General features: G+C 41.8%; 2 protein-coding genes across 2 annotated transcripts in view; one reads left to right on the forward strand and one right to left on the reverse strand.

The window, feature by feature from the left end:
- LOC127235735 (ribose-5-phosphate isomerase) overlaps window positions 1-18,069 on the forward strand; it is an 877,486-nt gene that overhangs the window by 76,534 nt on the left and 782,883 nt on the right. The gene's annotated exons all lie outside the window — the stretch shown is intronic.
- On the reverse strand, window positions 6,932-14,799 carry LOC127235831 (immunoglobulin lambda-1 light chain). Its single transcript, XM_051203262.1, has 3 exons — window positions 14,481-14,799; window positions 8,709-9,002; window positions 6,932-7,050 (listed from the first exon to the last, which is right to left on the reverse strand). The coding sequence occupies exons 1-3, from the start codon at window positions 14,797-14,799 to the stop codon at window positions 6,932-6,934; spliced, it is 732 nt and encodes a 243-aa protein (XP_051059219.1).

The following is an 18,069-nucleotide window of genomic DNA, read 5'->3' on the forward strand; positions in this document are numbered from 1 at the left end:
ACATACATAGAATATGGTAAAAAATAATGTGCATAAAATATTATAAGTGGAAACATTTAACACAATATAACAAAATATAAACTTAATTTTACATAGCTTACCACATAGGAATACATAACAATGTAAGCTGTAAAATACTATCTCATTCATACTCAAATTCTCAAGGAAATAGGCTAATCTACTTATATCCCATCTAAACCATACCTTTACCCACCATTCCCTATTCCTGTCTAAAAGATAAACCCGAGTGTAAGCATCACCCAATCCCAAATAACTAAAACCAACCCAAAGACGATGACTATTATCCCAAAATTCCAAGGGTAGGGAAAGGGGGCGTAGTCATATTAAGATTACTTCCTGCTGAAATGGGACGATGATTGCTCCAATGGATCCTGTAGGAAGAAAATTTTTAGCAACCAAATTTGTCAACAGAACTGGCTGTGACATATGTAGTTAGTCACTGTGTGGCAGAAAATTCTTGACTGTAGTTCTATTTGAAACTGGCCAGGGTGTAATAAAAAGGTGCACCATTACAGCTAGCTAGTCATGAGTTGACCTGGAAATAAAAACAAGCATTCTCAAATAAGACTGCACAAAATTAAAAAGCGTCTGCATAGCAAAAGAATGGGAGGAAAATCTTTGCTAGCTATCCATCACAGAGGAACAATAACTGGAGTTTATAAAGAACTACAAATGGTAAAACCAACCCAAAGAATCTGGTCAATATCTGGACAAATAAAAGACATTTCTCAAAAGATGAAGTGCAAATGAACAACGAGTATATGATAAAAATGTTCATATCTTTAACCAACAGGGAAGTGCAAATCAGAAGTACATTGAGATTTCACAGAACAGCTATCATAAAGAAAGCAAAGTAATGGATGTTCAGGATTGTGGTATCCTCTGGTGAGAGTGCAAAGTAACCCAGCCACCATGGAAGTTAGTATGGAGAGTTCTTGAAAACCTAGATTTAAGACTAGCATATGACTCAGTTGTACTACTCCAGAGTGTATATAACGGCAGGACTCTAAGTCAGCACATCACTGAGATGTGCTCACTGATGTGTGTCTAAGCCATGGAACCAGCATAGGTGCCTGTTAATAACAAATGGATAAAAAAAATGGGGCATACATGAGCAATGGAATTCTGCTCACTCATAAAGGAGAATGAAATAGCACCATTTGCTAGAGAACAGATGCAACTAGAGAGATCATTATATTAAGTAAAAATCCCTCCAAAACAAACAAACAAACAAAATACCCAGTCTTAGAAATATTAGATTCCCTTTATGAAGTCTAGATTTCAGACAGATACATAAAATTACATATGTGCATGAGATATATACAGGTATTGCTGTGGGGATGCAGGTAGAAGAAAAACAGGGTAGGAAGTAACTATTGTTAAACTACATGATGCATTTGAATTTATTATGATATTCATGAAGAGTTTACCTATGTGCAATGAGTTAGAAGAAGGTGGATCTTAGTGATTAGTAACTAGGTGGTTGTAAATAGTTTTAGAAAGGGTTAATGTTGGCCAAGTAGGGATTTTATTCCAATAAGAGTGAGTTCTTCACCAATGGCACAGACTCTGAGAGCAACAATTAATAAGTGGGACCTCCTAAAACTGAGAAGCTTCTGCGAAGCAAAGAACATAGTCAACAAGACAAAACAGCTCCCTACAGAATGGGAAAAGATCTTCACCAACCCCACATCTGACAGAGAGCTGATCTCCAAAATATACAAAGAACTCAAAAAAACTAGAAATCAAACTACCAAATAAATGGGATACAGATCTAAATAGAGAATTCTCAACAGAACAATCTCAAATGGCAGAAAGACATTCAAGGAAATGCTCAGCATCCTTAGTCATCAGGGAAATGCAAATCAAAACCACTCTGCGATTCTATCTTACACCGATCAGAATGGCCAAGATCAAAAACACCAATGATAGCTTATACTGGAGAGGATGTGGAGAAAGGGGAACCACTCCTCCATTGCTGGTGGGAGTGTAAACTTGTACAGCACTGTGGAAACCAGTATGGCGATTTGTTAGAAAATTAGGGATCAACCTAGCTCAAGACCCTGCAATACCACTGTTGGGCATATACCCAAAGGAGGCCCAGTCATACCACAAGGACATTTGCTCAACTATGTTCATTGCAACAATATTTGTAACAGGCATATTTTGGAAACAGCCTAGAGCCCCTCAACTGAAGAATGGATAAAGAAAATGTGGTATATTTACACAACGGAGTACTACTCAGCAGTAAGAAACAATGACATCCTAAAATGGCCGTTACTAGGAAAAAAAAACAAACAAAAACAAAACAAAACAAAACAACAACAACAAAAACAAACAAACAAACGAAAACATCCCAAATGAGGTAACCCAAAACCAGAAAGACAAATATAGTATGTACTCACTCATAAGTGGATACCAGACATAAAGAAAAAGATACCCAGCCTACAATCCACAATCCCAGAGAAGATTGAACCCTCTTCCACAAACAGATGGAAGCAGATGCAGAAATCCACAACTAACCAATGGGCCAGGCTCCTGGAGTACAGTCGAAGTGAGGGAGGAGCGATAATATGAACAAAGGAGTCAAGACCATGATGGGGAAACCCACAGAATCAGCTGACCTGAGCTAATGAGAGATCACTGACTCAGGTCTGACAAATGGGGATCCTGCATAAGACCAAACTAGACTCCCTTAATATAGGTGACAATGGTGTGACTGGGATAATATATGAGGCCACTGGTAGTGGGTTCAAGATCTAATACTAATGCACAAACTGACTTAATGGAGCCCATTCTATATGGGGAGATACCTTGCCCAGCCTAGACACAGGGGTGTGTGAGGTGGAGAGATGCCTTGATCCTGCCTCAACTGTTCCTGGTGGAGGTGGCGGCTGCGATGGCAACTGCACTACACTCTGGTTGTATTCTGTTTTTTAAGTGAATGATTACAGTGAAGATGAGTAAAGCACGTGTTTCCAATTTCCCTTACACAATTAAACATTTTATGTATTATAGGTGAGAAAGAAATTATCCCCGAGAACCTACATATGCTTTCGTCCAGCATTTTGCTATTACAGAGTGTAAGCAAGCAGGGTATTTCTCTCAGCTAGTTCTTTTACTGGCAGGCTGTATTTTCCAGTTACCAGGAAAGGATCACTCATTTTATCATCTCAAAAGGTAATCTTATAAATAATCTTAAAAGAATCACAAATCTAAACTTTTATATATGAAAGACAATAAAATCTACTTTAAATCCTCATGTATGCCCATTCATCAACCATTTTTTTTTTTTTATATCATGAAGCTGAGAGCAGAAATGGGTACAAGGGATTAATTATCATCTTTGATCACTAACCCATCTTAGCAAGTCAGCAATAGTCAGGCTGCCATTGTTTTTGTTCACTGACCTCAATGAGTCCCTCACTCAACTATTAAAACTGTGTCTCTCTAAACTTTAAATTGTTTCCCAAGATTTTCAAAGCCATTAACAAAAGCATCTTAACCTAACCATTTTTTTTTTTTACACACAGTTGCTATTTCTGGAGAGACCAGGAAAATACACAGTAACAATTTCTGGAGAGACCAGGATAATATACTGTTAGGAGCAGTTTTTCTGCCTGCCTGGACCCAGAGCCCCGCCAGCCCCAATTAATACACAGAGAACCAAATAACACATAGAGATGCTGTATTAGATATAAAGCGGTTAGCCTGTTACTAGCATTACTTATTGGCTAGCTCTGTCTTAAATATTAACCCATTTCTATTAATCTAAGTGTTTCCATGTGGTCTTATCGGAGAGAATTCTGCTCTCCCTGTCCTACATCTTGAATCTCCTCCTACCTCTTCTTGAATCATCCTTCTCTCCTAGTCCCGCCTATCTTGCCTTTTTAACATAGCAAAATATATAACAAAACAGTTATCAAATAAGAACCACAGTTAACAAAGTTCAATCCATTAATATTTAGCAAGATTTAAAGAAAATATTTTTATCATCTATCCTATGTTTGTGAGTCTAAAGTCCTATATGTAACTTATCTTTAATCCTAACTAAGGAAAACTATAACCATAACTATCTGTCTTCAACTCTTTCATAGACCACAGAAGGATAATATATAAATTCTAGAAATGGCAGAGACAACTCACTGCCTGGTCAGTCACCTGAAGTTCTTCTGTAAAGTTCCATCTTCAGCCTATAGGCCATAGTGTGTCTGGCAGACTCTTCAGCAAAGCAGGAAACTTTAAACTGTCTTCTTGTATTGGCAGTTTGTCATTCACTTTTCTCTGTGTCCTGCAGACTGTCTGGCAGACTCTTCCATGAAACAGGAACTCTGTAGCAATGTCCATCTTGAATCAGCAGTCACTTTTCTGTGGGTCCTGCATGTCCAGTTTATACAGCATAAAGTCAAACAGTTCAGACAAGACCAGTATCTTGCCTAAATGGCTAATCTTGCCATATCGAAAGCAAACTTCATAATGTGTTTCTTTGATGTCCATCTTCCTGGAGCAGTTACGTCTCACCATCAAGAAAAACCCTAAACCATTTTAAATGCCATATTCTGTAGGTCTTTGAAAGGTTTGAAGAATGCCTATCTATCTCAAATACATCTCTATATATCTAGAAAATCTAACTCACCTAACTATAAGTTTTGACTATTATAGGTACCGATCTATAATCTGTACTAAATTATACATTACATTTATAAATGAGCTATTTAAATACAATACCTAAACAAGAGGAGAAATATACATATCACAAAATTGTCCTTAAATTATATCAATAAATGAAAATCCATTCCAAGACAAAGTAATCATTTCTATACCATAATCCACTTTTTACCTTCAAAAAGAGATTGGTTGTGATCATTAACCATTTATAACCAACTCCATATAAATGAAAACAAACATTTATAAACGATATTTGGGAATTTGGGCATCATTCTTTCCAAACTGCTTCCTGCTGGTAGGGGTTGCTGTCATGGGGATCCTAAGAAGATGTAGAAATCCTGGCTGTAGTCTGCAAGGCTACCTTATCCCAGCTGTTTTGAATGTTGGATCACCTGGGATGCTGTTTTAGGGGGTCTTGCTTGATCAAACCATGTTAGTCTGGAAGGAACCCACAACTTTGCATTTTCTGTGGAAACAAAAAACAAAGAAATCCTTTTCCCCAGTAACCTGTCCTTGGACTTATATTTTGAAGTAAAACATTTTTAAAATATATAAATTGGATTAATTCAGCAGTATTTCTTTTAAAAGTTTTTGTTATTTCCTCAGAAGTCAAACAATTTAAAGACAATACGATAACATACAGTATCCAGATTCATTTTGTGCTTACCATCTTTACATGGCTTTTACTCTATTTCTTCTACTTGTATTTTTTCATTTTTTGAGACAGGGTTTGTCTGTGTAACTTTTATCTGTCCTGTAATTAACTCTGTATATCAGGTTTACTTTGAAATTATAGAGATCTGCTTGCCTCTGCCTCCCGAGTGCTGGAATTAAAGGTGTGTGCCACCACACCTAACTACTCTCTCTTTTTATTATTCTTTTAAAAACCATTTTATCCTGTTTCTTTTTCTCTCCCGAGCCTACATATATTTTAAAACACACTGTAAACCGTTAGAGGCTTTTCTTAATCTGAATCTGTCTTTACTTTAAATCTTTATCTTTTTCTGTCCACGAGTAAACAACAACATTGCTAAACTGAAAGCCACAGCTGTATTAACTGCAGTCTATCAAAGATGGTGGTGGGTACTTTTACTGCCAGAACTACTTTGCCATCCAGCAGCATGAAGCCAGCTTGGAGATGTGGTCACTGCCATTGTCAGCTCTCCTATGCACCATTCACCTGTTAGCAGAGCTCTTTAAAGCCTTGTGGTTTTTTTTGCCACTTACGCTGAGTCAGGAAACCTCCCTTAAAGGAGCCGTGTAAATCTCTGCTTGTCTCTAGCAAAACCAAGAAATATGCTGTTACCAAGAAGCCTTGCTTGTCTCTGTTCTTTTGTTTCTAAAACCTCTTTAAAAGCTTTTGTTAAGTTTTAAGTGGAAGTTCTTAGCCACATTGCTGGCGTCATTTTGTTAGGATATGGATTTTCCGCCAGCCTGGGCCCACAGCCGAGCCACCCCCAAATAATACACAGAGACGCTGTATTAGATATAAAGCTGCTGGCCTGTTACTAGTGTTTCTTATCGGCTAGCTCTGTCTTAAATATTAACCCATTTCTATTAATCTAAGTGTTTCCACGTGGTCTTAACTTACTGGAGAGAAAGGCCCGGAGTCTGCTCTCCCTGTCCTCCATCTTGAATATCATCTCACCCTAACCTTAAGTCGTTATTTACAGCTTTGTTTTAGCTATGATGACACCCAAACCTGTGCATACCACAGTCTGTATGACCCCTCAAGAGGAACTCAAAAGTCCTAGCTGTGTGACACTGCCTTGTTCCCATTTCCCACCTTTTGCAGCCCCTGCTTTATCAGGAATGGGGGCAACACTACATCCTACCTTTATATTAATTTTCCCACTAAACTAACCTCCACCCTAGTCCCTTACTATAATTGTTAAAAGCCTCTAATCATCAACATTCTATTTGAACTAACACTATTATGGTATAAAATCATTACTCTGGTTAAACAGTACAGCTTAGGAGGAAATCGTCTTCATAATAATCCACAGGTAAAAATGCCCAGTAGAACAGGGTATTTCTATGAGATAACCACACTACACTAAAGGCAGCGTGGATCCTCCCACATCCATTCACGCCGTTGCTGATACCAGAGAAAAATGGCAGCAGCAAACACGGAAAAGCACAGCGGCAGCAGGGGACATTCTGGAGCCGGAGCCCTAGGTGCCTGGCCCATCTGAGACTCACCCATCCGAGCTTTGCTGCTGCTGGGTCAGTCTCCTAAAGCTCAATTGCCCCCTGCTGCTTCAGTGACAAGGTACAGGTACACCTCAGTGAGAGCAGAGATGCGAGGACTCATAGAGCAGATGTAGAAGGCTGGGTACTGCTCAGCTCCCAGTGTACTTCCTGGCCAAAGATACATAAAAGTAGGTTGTTTTTCTGCAATGACATACGGGGGTTTGAATGAAGGAGCCACAGATGCCAGAATGTTACCCCCTGGTGACTATATTTTCAGGAAATTCAGGAAAAGCCTATATTCCCCCCCCCCTCTCTCTCTCCTGCTCCAGGTGACTGCTAAGACCCAGAGATCATAATGCTCCCTCTGGAGAAACTGCATTTGGCCTGTGACCAGATTTGAGATTGTGAGATTTTGTAGATATAATAAAGATACAAATCCCGAGTACTGGATGTTCATTTAAACAGAGATTGACCTGGGTGTGCTTGACTTCATCAGATCAAATCAATTAAAAAGAAGCTGTTTTCTCTTTGCTGTGCATCTCCTTGCCGGTGTGCTAACTGGGATTCCACATGTCAGGGAAACCTCTAGCCCACAGTTAGTAATGGTGTAGCATACCCAGCCACACGGTTCCTGTGTAAACATGTTGACTGAGCTTGGAAGGAGATTCTTTGATCACCCAGATGAGAATGCAGCCATGATAATTCCTCATCTACAGCCTATGAGAGCCTGAGGAGAGAATCCGGAGATACCCTGCTCAGACTACAGGTGTTGGGGTCTTAAGTCATCAAGTTCGAATTAGCTGTTGTGTAGTAGTAAGAAACCTACAGTCTTGTGATGCAGGACTGTAATCCTGAAAACTCTCAGGAGATGCGCATCTGAGAAATATTGTCAAGGATTATTCTGTTGAGTGTTCCTGCTCCACATGGGGAGGATGCAGAAGCGCAAAGAAGGCTCATGTAGAAGAAGAAGGTATCCGGGAAGCGAATCTTCCATGACCAGGGCTGTGCACTCTTGGTCCTCGAGGGTTCAATGATAGGACAACAAGAAAACGAAACTGAGCTGGTTGCGATGTCGTGATCCAGCAGTCAGGGGGAAATAGACAGTCAGGTTGCAAGTTGAGGGTCACTGGGCACTAGATAGTGATTTCCAGGTCAGCTCAGGATATATAGTGAGAACTTAATTCCTCGCATCCCCAAAGAGATAGTGAAAATGGAATTATAAAGGAAAGAAAGCAAAGAGAGTGTGTCCACACATGTAGAAAATACTGTGGGAAACGGCGTGACTATTGGACATGGGGAAAGACACAGCTGATAAATCCAAGGCTGTGAGCCCATGTTGGTGATGGATACAGAGATGCAGGTGAGAATCAAGGCAGTGAAAGCAGCTGTGGCATTTGTGATCTATGGAAGAGGGGGTTGTCATACCAAGCACATAGAAATGAAGACATGTTAGGGTCAGAACATCAGCTTCAATGTTCAAAGCTCTTATTTTTAATGACACAGAAAAAGTTTTTTTTTTTTTTTGTAAGTTTAAAATTGCTGTCTAGTTAATCTATTGACTAGAAATGCTTTGGAACTAGATCAGAGATGCCTTTATTAGCAAGCAAATAGTTAAATTATAAAGCATACAGAGTGGGACAAACACACATAACTGTTTAAAAAAAATTTCTATTTCACAGCTTCCTCCTTTTTGGAAACAATATGTTCAGGGTTCCAGGGCTGAGATGTACTGTGAAAAGACACAGCTCAGAGACGGAGTCTCAGTGAGCGGCAATCCCAGGAGGTTTTTGTTTAGCCCTGCAGCACTGTGGGAGGAAACTCCTTACTCTGCTGACAGAAATAGGTTGCAGCATCATCAGCCTCCACAGGATGGATGGTGAGCGTGAAGTCTGTCCCTGACCCACTGCCACTGAACCTGGCAGGGACCCCAGATTCTAGGTTGGATCCTGCATAGATGAGGAGTTTGGGGGACTGTCCTGGTTTCTGTTGATACCAGTTTATAAAATTGTAAGATGCTATAGAGACACCCTGGCTGGCCTTGCAGGAGATGGTGGCCCTTTGCCCTAGAGACGTGGTCAAAGAAGCTGGAGACTGGGTCAGCACAATGTCCCCAGTGGAACCTGGAATGATAAACACATATCACTGTCACAGATACACTAAAAGCAGTCCAGTGTAAAACTATCATGCATGAGGAATCTATAACAGCAGTCATGAGCTATGTTCTGAGGAGCTATAAAACAAAAGAGAAAATTAAAACTAGCAAAATGCCATCATTTCAATGATCATGACACCAAAGCATAAAAACCAACTGTGGCCACAATGGATATGCCCAACACTGCATCCTCTCACCTGGAACCCAGAGCAGCAGTACCCACAGCAGCAGAGCAGCTGACCCCATCTCTGAGACCTGGACTAGAGGCTGCTCCCTGGGCACTGCAAGCCGCCTTTAAAGATGGTGTGAGGAATCTGCACTGGGGTTGATGCCTCCATATGCAAATCAACCCAGAAGAGCTTGACTTGGTGCTCACAGGACACCTGCTCTTGTGTCACCCTATGGCAGTTAGGATTAGCAAAGAGTCCCCTTGAGTGTTGTAAGCGGTGTATCCCAGGTGATTTTGTGCTGGCCCTGTGGAATCGTCACGTTCTGTTACTGTGAGTGTCCATGTGGGGAGTGCACTGTCCCTGCTCTGCTGTAAGGATGTGATTTGTAGGAGCACTCTGATCAAAAGGATTCAACTTAAAAATAAGTCTTTTACTGACTCTTTGTGGGTTTCACAGCAGGCAACCCAATTAAACATCTCCTTGTCCCCCTCGCTCCCACCCTGCAACCTCCCCACAAAACAAAATGTAAAAGTAAAACCAAATCCCCCAAACTTGAAAAACATCTGAGCATAGAAGCTGTGGTGTGGCCCACTGAGTCACACAGTATATACCCTGTAGCCCACGCATCTTTACTTGTCAGTATTTATTGAAGAGTCACTCATTGGTGTAGTCAAGGCCTCTGGGTTCTGCTGCACCCTCATTGGGAACCCTCTTGGACATCCTATCGTTGCCTCGTGTTCTGGAGATTCTGTAGCTCTGGATCTGATCGTCTAACCCCTTCAGCAGTTCATAGGTGAGGTGGGGGTTGGAGTCGGCTACTTTTTAGTTCTGGTTCTGGGCCTGGGTGGTAGCTGGGATGGTCATTCTGCCAGCTTTCTCTCATCATCCCCCGGGTGAGTTCTCCAGCACTGCTCTGGCTAGCTCCACCAACGTCGCAAGCTCAAGGGGCAGCAGCTCTCACACCCCAGGGTCACTACCAGGGTCAGCTCTACTGTTTTCCCCAGGTGAGGTGCAGGGCATCCTCTCCGGATTGTTGCATTTGGTGAGGACGGGTAAGACCAGCACATCTGTTTTCATGCCCCTGAGGTTGACTCTTCTGCCTGTCACAGGTGGCAAGGGGTCAGAGGGAAGGCTTGCTTCCTTTACCTTGCCATCCCAGGGCATACCAGGGAGGGGGCGGGGCAGCTCTCCTGCTCTCCTGCCCACAGGCCTGGCTATCTGAGCCCCACCAACAGGGTCAGCTCCAGTGTATTGCCCTGGTGAGATGCCATCACTCTTCCCTGTGCTGAAGCGAATGATGGGCAGGGCCAGTTGTCCCTCTCTTGTGGTCCTGGAGCCGGCTCTCCCCCCTGCCACATGGCAGATGAGGGGGTGGGATCAGTCCCGCTGCTCCCATGACCCCCAGCCTGGGTTTTGGTGCAGTAATCCTGGATTGGCAAGGCATATCCCTTGGACATCAATTTGGTCACAGGTAATGGACAAGACTCTGGGCGTTCACACGGCCCTTGGTGGAAAAGGGAGCCACAGACATCTACACAGACCCTCTCAATTGTTTTAGAGTCATGGACCAAGTCATGGCGCGGAAGCCGTCCAGACACCTGGCCTTGAGTGTCTGCAGGGCATCTACCTCCACCCACTCCTACTGCCCTTGCCTGTTCAGGTCAGGGGTGCCTCTCTCCTCAGAACCTTCACAATTCTGCTTCTCTTTCCCATTCCCACCATGTACTCACGTACCCCATGGGTGCCTTTCTGCCAGGTGGGTGTGTTTGTGGGTCAAATCCTTTCCACTTCAAGTCTAGAGACCTGGGGTGGAGCTATGCTTGTCCTCTAGAGTCCGTCAAGCCTAGACCAGAGTTAAACTTTTAACAAATGTCTTTGTATTTATTGTATATAAGTGAGCATCCTGTCTGTATGTTTGTGTACCTTATTTGTGCCTGTTGTCTTGGATGCCAGAAGGGGGGCATGGGATTCTCTCTCAAACTAGAGTTACAGATGGTTTTGAATGTGGATGCTGGAAAGTGAATCCATGTCCTCTGGGCCAGCTCTCCAGGCGATTTTTTTTTTTTTTTTTTTTTGCTGAGAAGGTAATTGGAAAGGTGCTTACAGCAAAGACTGATGAGTCTGAGTTTGATTCCCAGACTCCACATGGTGGAAAGAAAGAATGAACTCATGCAGGTTATCCTCTGACTCTCTCTGGTGAATGCACTCCACAAGAAAATATTGCTTCCTTATCTTTTTTACGTATAGGCTCCCATTTAACTTTTGTATATCCTTCTGGATGTTTTTTTAGAATACGATATGAATTATCAAATTAATAGCAGCCATGGCTGACAGTGTATACATCCCAGGTCGGTAGTATAGCTCTTTTAAAATTCCATCCATAACAGGAAATTTCTGGATGGTGCTATTTTTCTAAATTCCAGGATGGTGATATTTTTTGCCATTGGCATGGGAGTAGTTAACAGATTGTAAAAAAAAAAAAAAAGAAAGAAAATTATTTATCAGATATTTATCAGATTAAGTTGCAAAAATATCCAGTAATTTACTTCAGGTGAAATCCCAGATACTTGTCCTGTGTCTCAGGGTCTCATCAGCACAGGCAGAAAAGATGTGGTAAGCTAGTGGCAAGCTCCACTCTCTGACCCTCAGACAGGCTTTATTTGTGCAAGAAATATATAACCTCGTGAAAGTCCTTGTGGAGAGTTAGTCCTTTATGCAGAATACTCAATATATTTTTATAACCAAATTATGCTATACACATAATATATAATAAAATAATGCCACACATAATCAGAAAATATAGGGGAATTTTCATATTATGTAATAAATCCATAAACATTTTAAAATTAAAGTATATTAATTGTTGGATAAAATTTGGACAATTTTCATAGACTAATCCATAATATATAACATGGCTTATGTATAACACAAAATGTTACATGGGTTATATGCTGGAAGAATATTTTGAATTATTTTGCTATATGACAAATGTATTTGGTTATATATTCTGTTATTTACATAAAAATGTAAACAATAGGACCATTATTGTTTGTAGAACACCTATCCAGGACCTTCTGGCTTTCAGAGTTTCCATGGAGAAGTCAGGTGTAAATCTGGTAGGTCTGCCTTTATATGTTACTTGGCCTTTTTTATTCACTGCTCTTAATATTTTTCTTTATTATGTATGTTTTGTGTTTTGATTATTATGTGGTGATGGAACTTTTTTTTGGCTCCGTCTTTTTGGTGTTCGGTAAGCTTCTTATATTTTCATAGGCATATCCTTCTTCAGGTTGGGGAAGTTTTCTTCTATGATTTTGAGGAATATATTTTCTGCACCTTTAAGCTGGGATTCTTTGCCTTCTACTATTCCTGGTATTCTTAGGTTTGGTCTTTTTGTGGTGTCCCACATTTCCTGGATTTTTTGTTAAGGATTTGTTGGATTTAAGATTTTCTTTTGTGGATTAATCTATTTCCTTTAGTTTATCTTCAGTGCTTGAGATTTTCTCTTCCATCTCTTGCATTCTATTGGTTATGCTTGCATCTGTAGTTCCTGATCGTTTACCCTTTCTTTCTATTTCCAGCATTCCCTCAGTTTGTGTTTTCTTTATTGTCTCCATTTCTGTTTTCAGGTTATGGACTGTTCGAATTGTTTCCTTCATCTGTTTGTTTGTTTGTTTGTTTGTTTTTCCTTAGGCACTCTTTGCTTTCTTTAAGAGATTTGCTGATTTCTTGCATTTTTGGGGTTGTTTTTTCTTCCATTTATTTAAGGGATTTTTCTCATATTGTCTTTGAGGGCCTTTATCATTTTCATGAAGTTGTTTTTAAGGTCATTCTCTTCTGTGTCATCTGCGTTGGGGTGTTCAGGTTTTGCTGGCCTAGAATCCCTAGACTCTGGTGTCATGTAAGTCTTGCTGTTGTTGGATGTGTTCTTATACTGTTCTCTTCCCATCTCTTCTTCCTCTCTTCTCTAGTGGAGGGTGGAGGGGCAGGGCAGGAATGTTACCTGATGCTGGGTCCTTTGTTCTGCCTCGAGGTCCCTCTGGGGAATTCCGTGACTTTAACTTGCAATGATGACGTTTGGCCAGCAGATGTTGCAGGTATATCACCAAAGCTGGCCCAAGCACAGCTGTAGGCAGCCTCACTGGACATCGTGGGAGAGAGACATGGGGATGGGAGAAAAACCCGTGGCAGAGGCGGTAGTGGTGGCTGACGATCACACTGGCCGTGGTGAGCGCGTGTGGAGGACTGCACAATACTCTAGAAAGTCAGGCAGTCGTGTGTGTGTGTGTGTGTGTGTGTGTGTGTAGTGCCCTGGGCAGTGTAGCCGTGGAACGTAAGTGGGGGCTGAGAACAGGTCAGGAGTGTACCCAGCATTCCCGGCAGGCATTGCAGCCACTGAACATGGGTGGGAGTGGTGGCCATCTAACCAAGCTAATGAAGCATGGTGGGTGGAGGAGGCAGGCTCTGAGTCCCATACACTGGTACGGAAGACGCCTATGCCCAGTAGTTGCTGATGTCAAGGCGGCTAGGCACTGGCTGGCTGTGGGGAGTAGGTCACATGGGCGCCAAATGAGGGTGGATAAGAAAGTCCATGAACACCCAAATAAAAGAATAACAATTATTTATTTGGGCAATACTCACCCACTGAAGATAAATAGCCTCATTAGTCTTCTTCCCCTGGAGGCTCAGTATTTTCCTTTCCCTTATAAGGGATCACCTTCTGCACACAGAAGCCACGCCCTAAGACTGGTACCCCAACTATTTGGTGGGAACAAATTCCCACTTCTCCAACTATTGGTGGAACGAACTCCCACCTCTCTCTGTTTCTCTCTCTCTCCTTTCCCCAAGAAATTTGTATTTATTATCTCTTAAAAACACATAAAAAACCTCCCAGCAATATTAAGTGTTAGGAAAGTCAAAGGAGGAATACTGAATGTGGGAGGGAAGAGGCAGAAATATGGTCACGGAGACAGGGATCTCCAAGAGAAACACGTGTCAATAACAATTTAAATGAATAAACAATAATTAAGATACAGTCATAAAGGTCTATATTTTGTTAGAAAATCACTAGATTATGAAGTATATAAGATGAGACAAACATGCAAATCACTTTATAAAAGCTTGCTTCTTTGTTTAAGATCTCTCCCCAAACAAGACTAGAGCTGTGTATGGAGATGTCAGACAGTAAAGGACAGCTCAGAGACTGAGCCCTAGTGAGCATCAACCCCAAGAGGTTTTTGTTTAGCCCTGCAGCACTGTGGGAGGAAACTCCTTACTCTGCTGACAGTAATAGGTTGCAGCATCATCAGCCTCCACAGGATGGATGGTGAGCGTGAAGTCTGTCCCTGACCCACTGCCACTGAACCTGGCAGGGACCCCAGATTCTAGGTTGGATCCTGCATAGATGAGGAGTTTGGGGGACTGTCCTGGTTTCTGTTGATACCAGTGCACAAAATTTATGCCATATGCATTGACACTTTCACTGGACTTGCAAGAGATAGTGGCCTTTTGTGTCATAAACACAGACAACGAATCTGGAGACTGAGTCAGCACAATGTCACCAATGGAACCTGGAATCATAAACACACAGACCATGGTTACACAGGTTTAGAAACCTTGCCAGCAAAGGGATTTTTCATTAAAGAATTTAAGACTCCTTGTGGTCATCGCTTTGAGAAACCAGAAAATCAAAGGGAATGGGGGAGCTTAAAGCCAATTACAAATGCCTTAAATGTAATGATCAAAAACTAGAGGCATGGAAAACCACGGAGGCTACAGTGTCTGCTCCCCACACTTCTCTGTACCCTCTCACCTGGAACCCCGAGCAGCAGCATCCATAGGAGGAGTGCATTTGTCTCCATCTCTGAGTGCTTGAAAAGAGAATGCTTCTTAGTTAGAGTCCTATCAGCTGACCTTAAAGGAGCCTGGGCTGTTGTATAGTAACTCAATATGCAAATCAGCCCAGAAATGTTTGTGCTGGTATTCAAAGGGGCACCTGCTCTGGGTTCACCCATTGGGAGTTGGTGTCAGCAGACAATTTACTAGAGCATGGGAAGTGTATCTTAAAGGAGCCTTGCAGCCTGTTCTATTGAGTCTTTAGCCTGTCATCTTTCTGAGGTGTGATGTGGGAGCGTGCACTGTGGATGTACCATGTACAGAATGTAAGTTATCTCAGGAACAACTTGATCCTTCAAAATTGTACACACCCAAGTGAACATATTATCCAAGAGGGAATGGAGAGTAAAGACTTAGACAAAAGTCACATATTTAATTCTTGGCATGTTTCCTTATTTTCTTTTAAAAATCTGTGTTTCAGTGTGTGTGTTGTTGTCTGTGTATGTTTGTGTGTTTGTGCCTGCTCTTGTTGGAGGGCAACCTCCTTGCCATGGCACTTAGAAGGAGGTAAGGGTATGGGTTTTGCCTTCTGCCTCATCTGAGACAGGGTCTTTTGTTCACCACTGCTCACGAAAGGCTGCCTGGCCCATGTTCTTCTGGAGATTCTCTGGTCTCAATCTCTCATCTTGCCACAACATCACTCTGAGTACAGTCATGTGCTGAGCCTGCCTTGATGTGGGTTCCTGGGACGCGAATCAGGTTCTCACACTTATGTGGCAAGCATGTTACCCATAGAGCCACCCCAGGCCATTTTTAAAAAAAAAATCACTAAAGGAAATTCTTCAGGTTGAACATAACATACTTCTTGATCATGCCCAACCTAAGCCCCACATCTTCATCTGTTTTTTGCATATGGTTGTTAATATGCATTTTCATTTATAGTGACTTCATTCTTGTTGTTATTGACTTATGATTTAAATTTCTATTCCTTAACATTGGGACTTTTCTTCAGTGCAGCAGAACTACCCTCTCATAAGGAAAGGACACTCAGTACCCTCTGACAGAAAGAACACAAGACGATAGGACAGAAGATGTAAGGAACAAGGGATGTTCCTGTGTGGAATGCAACACAGATATGCAAACAGGAGCAACCATTGCAAAGGAGGTACTTGATCTTGGCCCCGAGGCAAGAGATTTGGCAACAGCTCAGAGATGAGCCCTTTAAAATGCACAGAAGGCCCGAATGCGCTGGGTACGGTGAAAGGCTGGGCTGAGCCATATGAAGGAGGACAAAGGAGTTGAGGTGTGAAAGCAGACACTGGCCTGATACTAACACGTTGTAATTTGACAAAGAAGGATGAGGCTCATGTATAGCACAAAGAGAGGCCATGGGTCAACAGTCAACATTAGCTCATGTGAATACTACTTAGTGGATGTTGTGTTTGGCACACGATGAAGAAAATCGTAGTGATCACTTGTTTGTACAAATAATGCTTGTCTGGAGATCAGAGGATGGAGCTTACTACTAGCTAACCACAGAGGTTAGGAGGTGTGTACAGACAGATAGGAAGTGAGATGGCTGAGCAGAGACAGGAAGTGAGAAGGCGGGAGGAGAGAGGGTACAAGCGGGAAGAAACAGAGGCTAGCTCTCTTTTCCACTGGGAATCTAGTGAGGTAGGTGTGGCTGTGGCTTGCTCCTCCTTCTCTCTGATCTCTCAGCATTTTCCTCTAATTCTGACTCTGAGTTTTATTATTTAGACCAATTGAAAACTCCAATTACATTTTGGCATCCAACGTGGGTCAACAATTTTCATATAAAACCTAACGAAAGCTTAAAAAGGGATTCTAAACACAAAATGACAGAATCAATCACAGGTTCTTGGTAGCAAAATTTTCTCAGGTGGGCTTTGTTTGCTAGAGGCAAGCAGAGACTCAGCTCTTTTAAGAGAGGCTCCTGACTCAGTGTTAGTGGCAAAAACCACAAGTCCCTTTTAAAAGACCCTGCTACCAAACACTTAAATGGTGATTATGAGCAACCAGAGACATTCTTCTTGGGGGTGACATGAACCTAGAAATTCCACAGAGTTCTGGCCATAAACATGGCTCCCACCAGTACCTCTGCCATGAAACTAGACTCTCAGGAAGCCAAGGAATGGGGTGGAGCCAGCCTGTGATTTAATCCTAGCTGTGCTGTTTAGCAGATTAAAGACTGATGTGGTCAGAAAAAGATAGAGATATACAGTAAAGACTGTCTCTGGAGTTTCTGTCCAGCCTGGTCCTGCTGCCTTTCAGCCCCAAATAAACACACAGAGGCTTAAATTGATTATAAACTCTTTGCCCAATGGCTCAGGCTTCTTATCGACTAGCTCTCTCTTAATTATTAACCCATGACTATTAATCTAGTTATTTCTACATGGCCTTATCTTACTGGTGATTGCTAGCACCCTACCTTCCTGGTAGCTACATGGTGTCTGTCTGGCAGTTTCTCTCTGCCTTCTTCTCCCCAGAATTCCCCTCATCTGGTAGCCCCACCAATGTTTCCTGCCAGAATACTGGCCCATCTGTGTTCTATTCATCAACCAATAAGAGAAACATATATATAGAAGGACACCCCCCACCATCTCCTCTTTTCTGTCTAAATAAAGAGAAAGGTTTTAACTTTACAACATAGTAAAATTATATATAACAAAACAGTCATCAAGCAAGAACTATAGTTAAGACTATTTGGTCCTCTAATATTTGGTAAAATTTAAAGAAAATATTCTATCATATATCCTATCTTTGTGAGTCTAAAGTTTTATATGTAACTTATCTTTTATCATAACTAAAGAAAACCATAACTATCTGTCTTAAACTCCATCAAAGACCCCAGAAAGATAATATATAAGCTCTAGAATTGACAGATTTTGCCGTCTGGACAGAGAGATTTTGTTTTCTGTAATACTGGGGCATCAATCTTCAGCCTGTAGGCCTAGCGTGTCAGGCAGACTTCTCAGTGAAGCAGGAAACTTGAAACTGTCCCACCTTTAT

Source organism: Phodopus roborovskii, unplaced genomic scaffold (genome assembly GCF_943737965.1).
Source record: "Phodopus roborovskii unplaced genomic scaffold, PHOROB, whole genome shotgun sequence".
Classification (NCBI taxonomy): domain Eukaryota; kingdom Metazoa; phylum Chordata; class Mammalia; order Rodentia; family Cricetidae; genus Phodopus; species Phodopus roborovskii.

What these genes read in the sequence shown, in the direction of transcription:
- LOC127235831 (XM_051203262.1), bottom strand. Translation starts at nt 14,799, where the DNA reads ATGGTCTGTGTGTTTATGATTCCAGGTTCCATTGGTGACATTGTGCTG. An exon ending in AACCTATTACTGTCAGCAGA is followed by an intron (nt 9,003 to 14,480) that starts GTAAGGAGTTTC and finishes TTATCATTCCAG; the next exon opens with GTTCCACTGGGGACATTGTG. An exon ending in AACCTATTTCTGTCAGCAGA is followed by an intron (nt 7,051 to 8,708) that starts GTAAGGAGTTTC and finishes ATCTTTGGCCAG; the next exon opens with GAAGTACACTGGGAGCTGAG.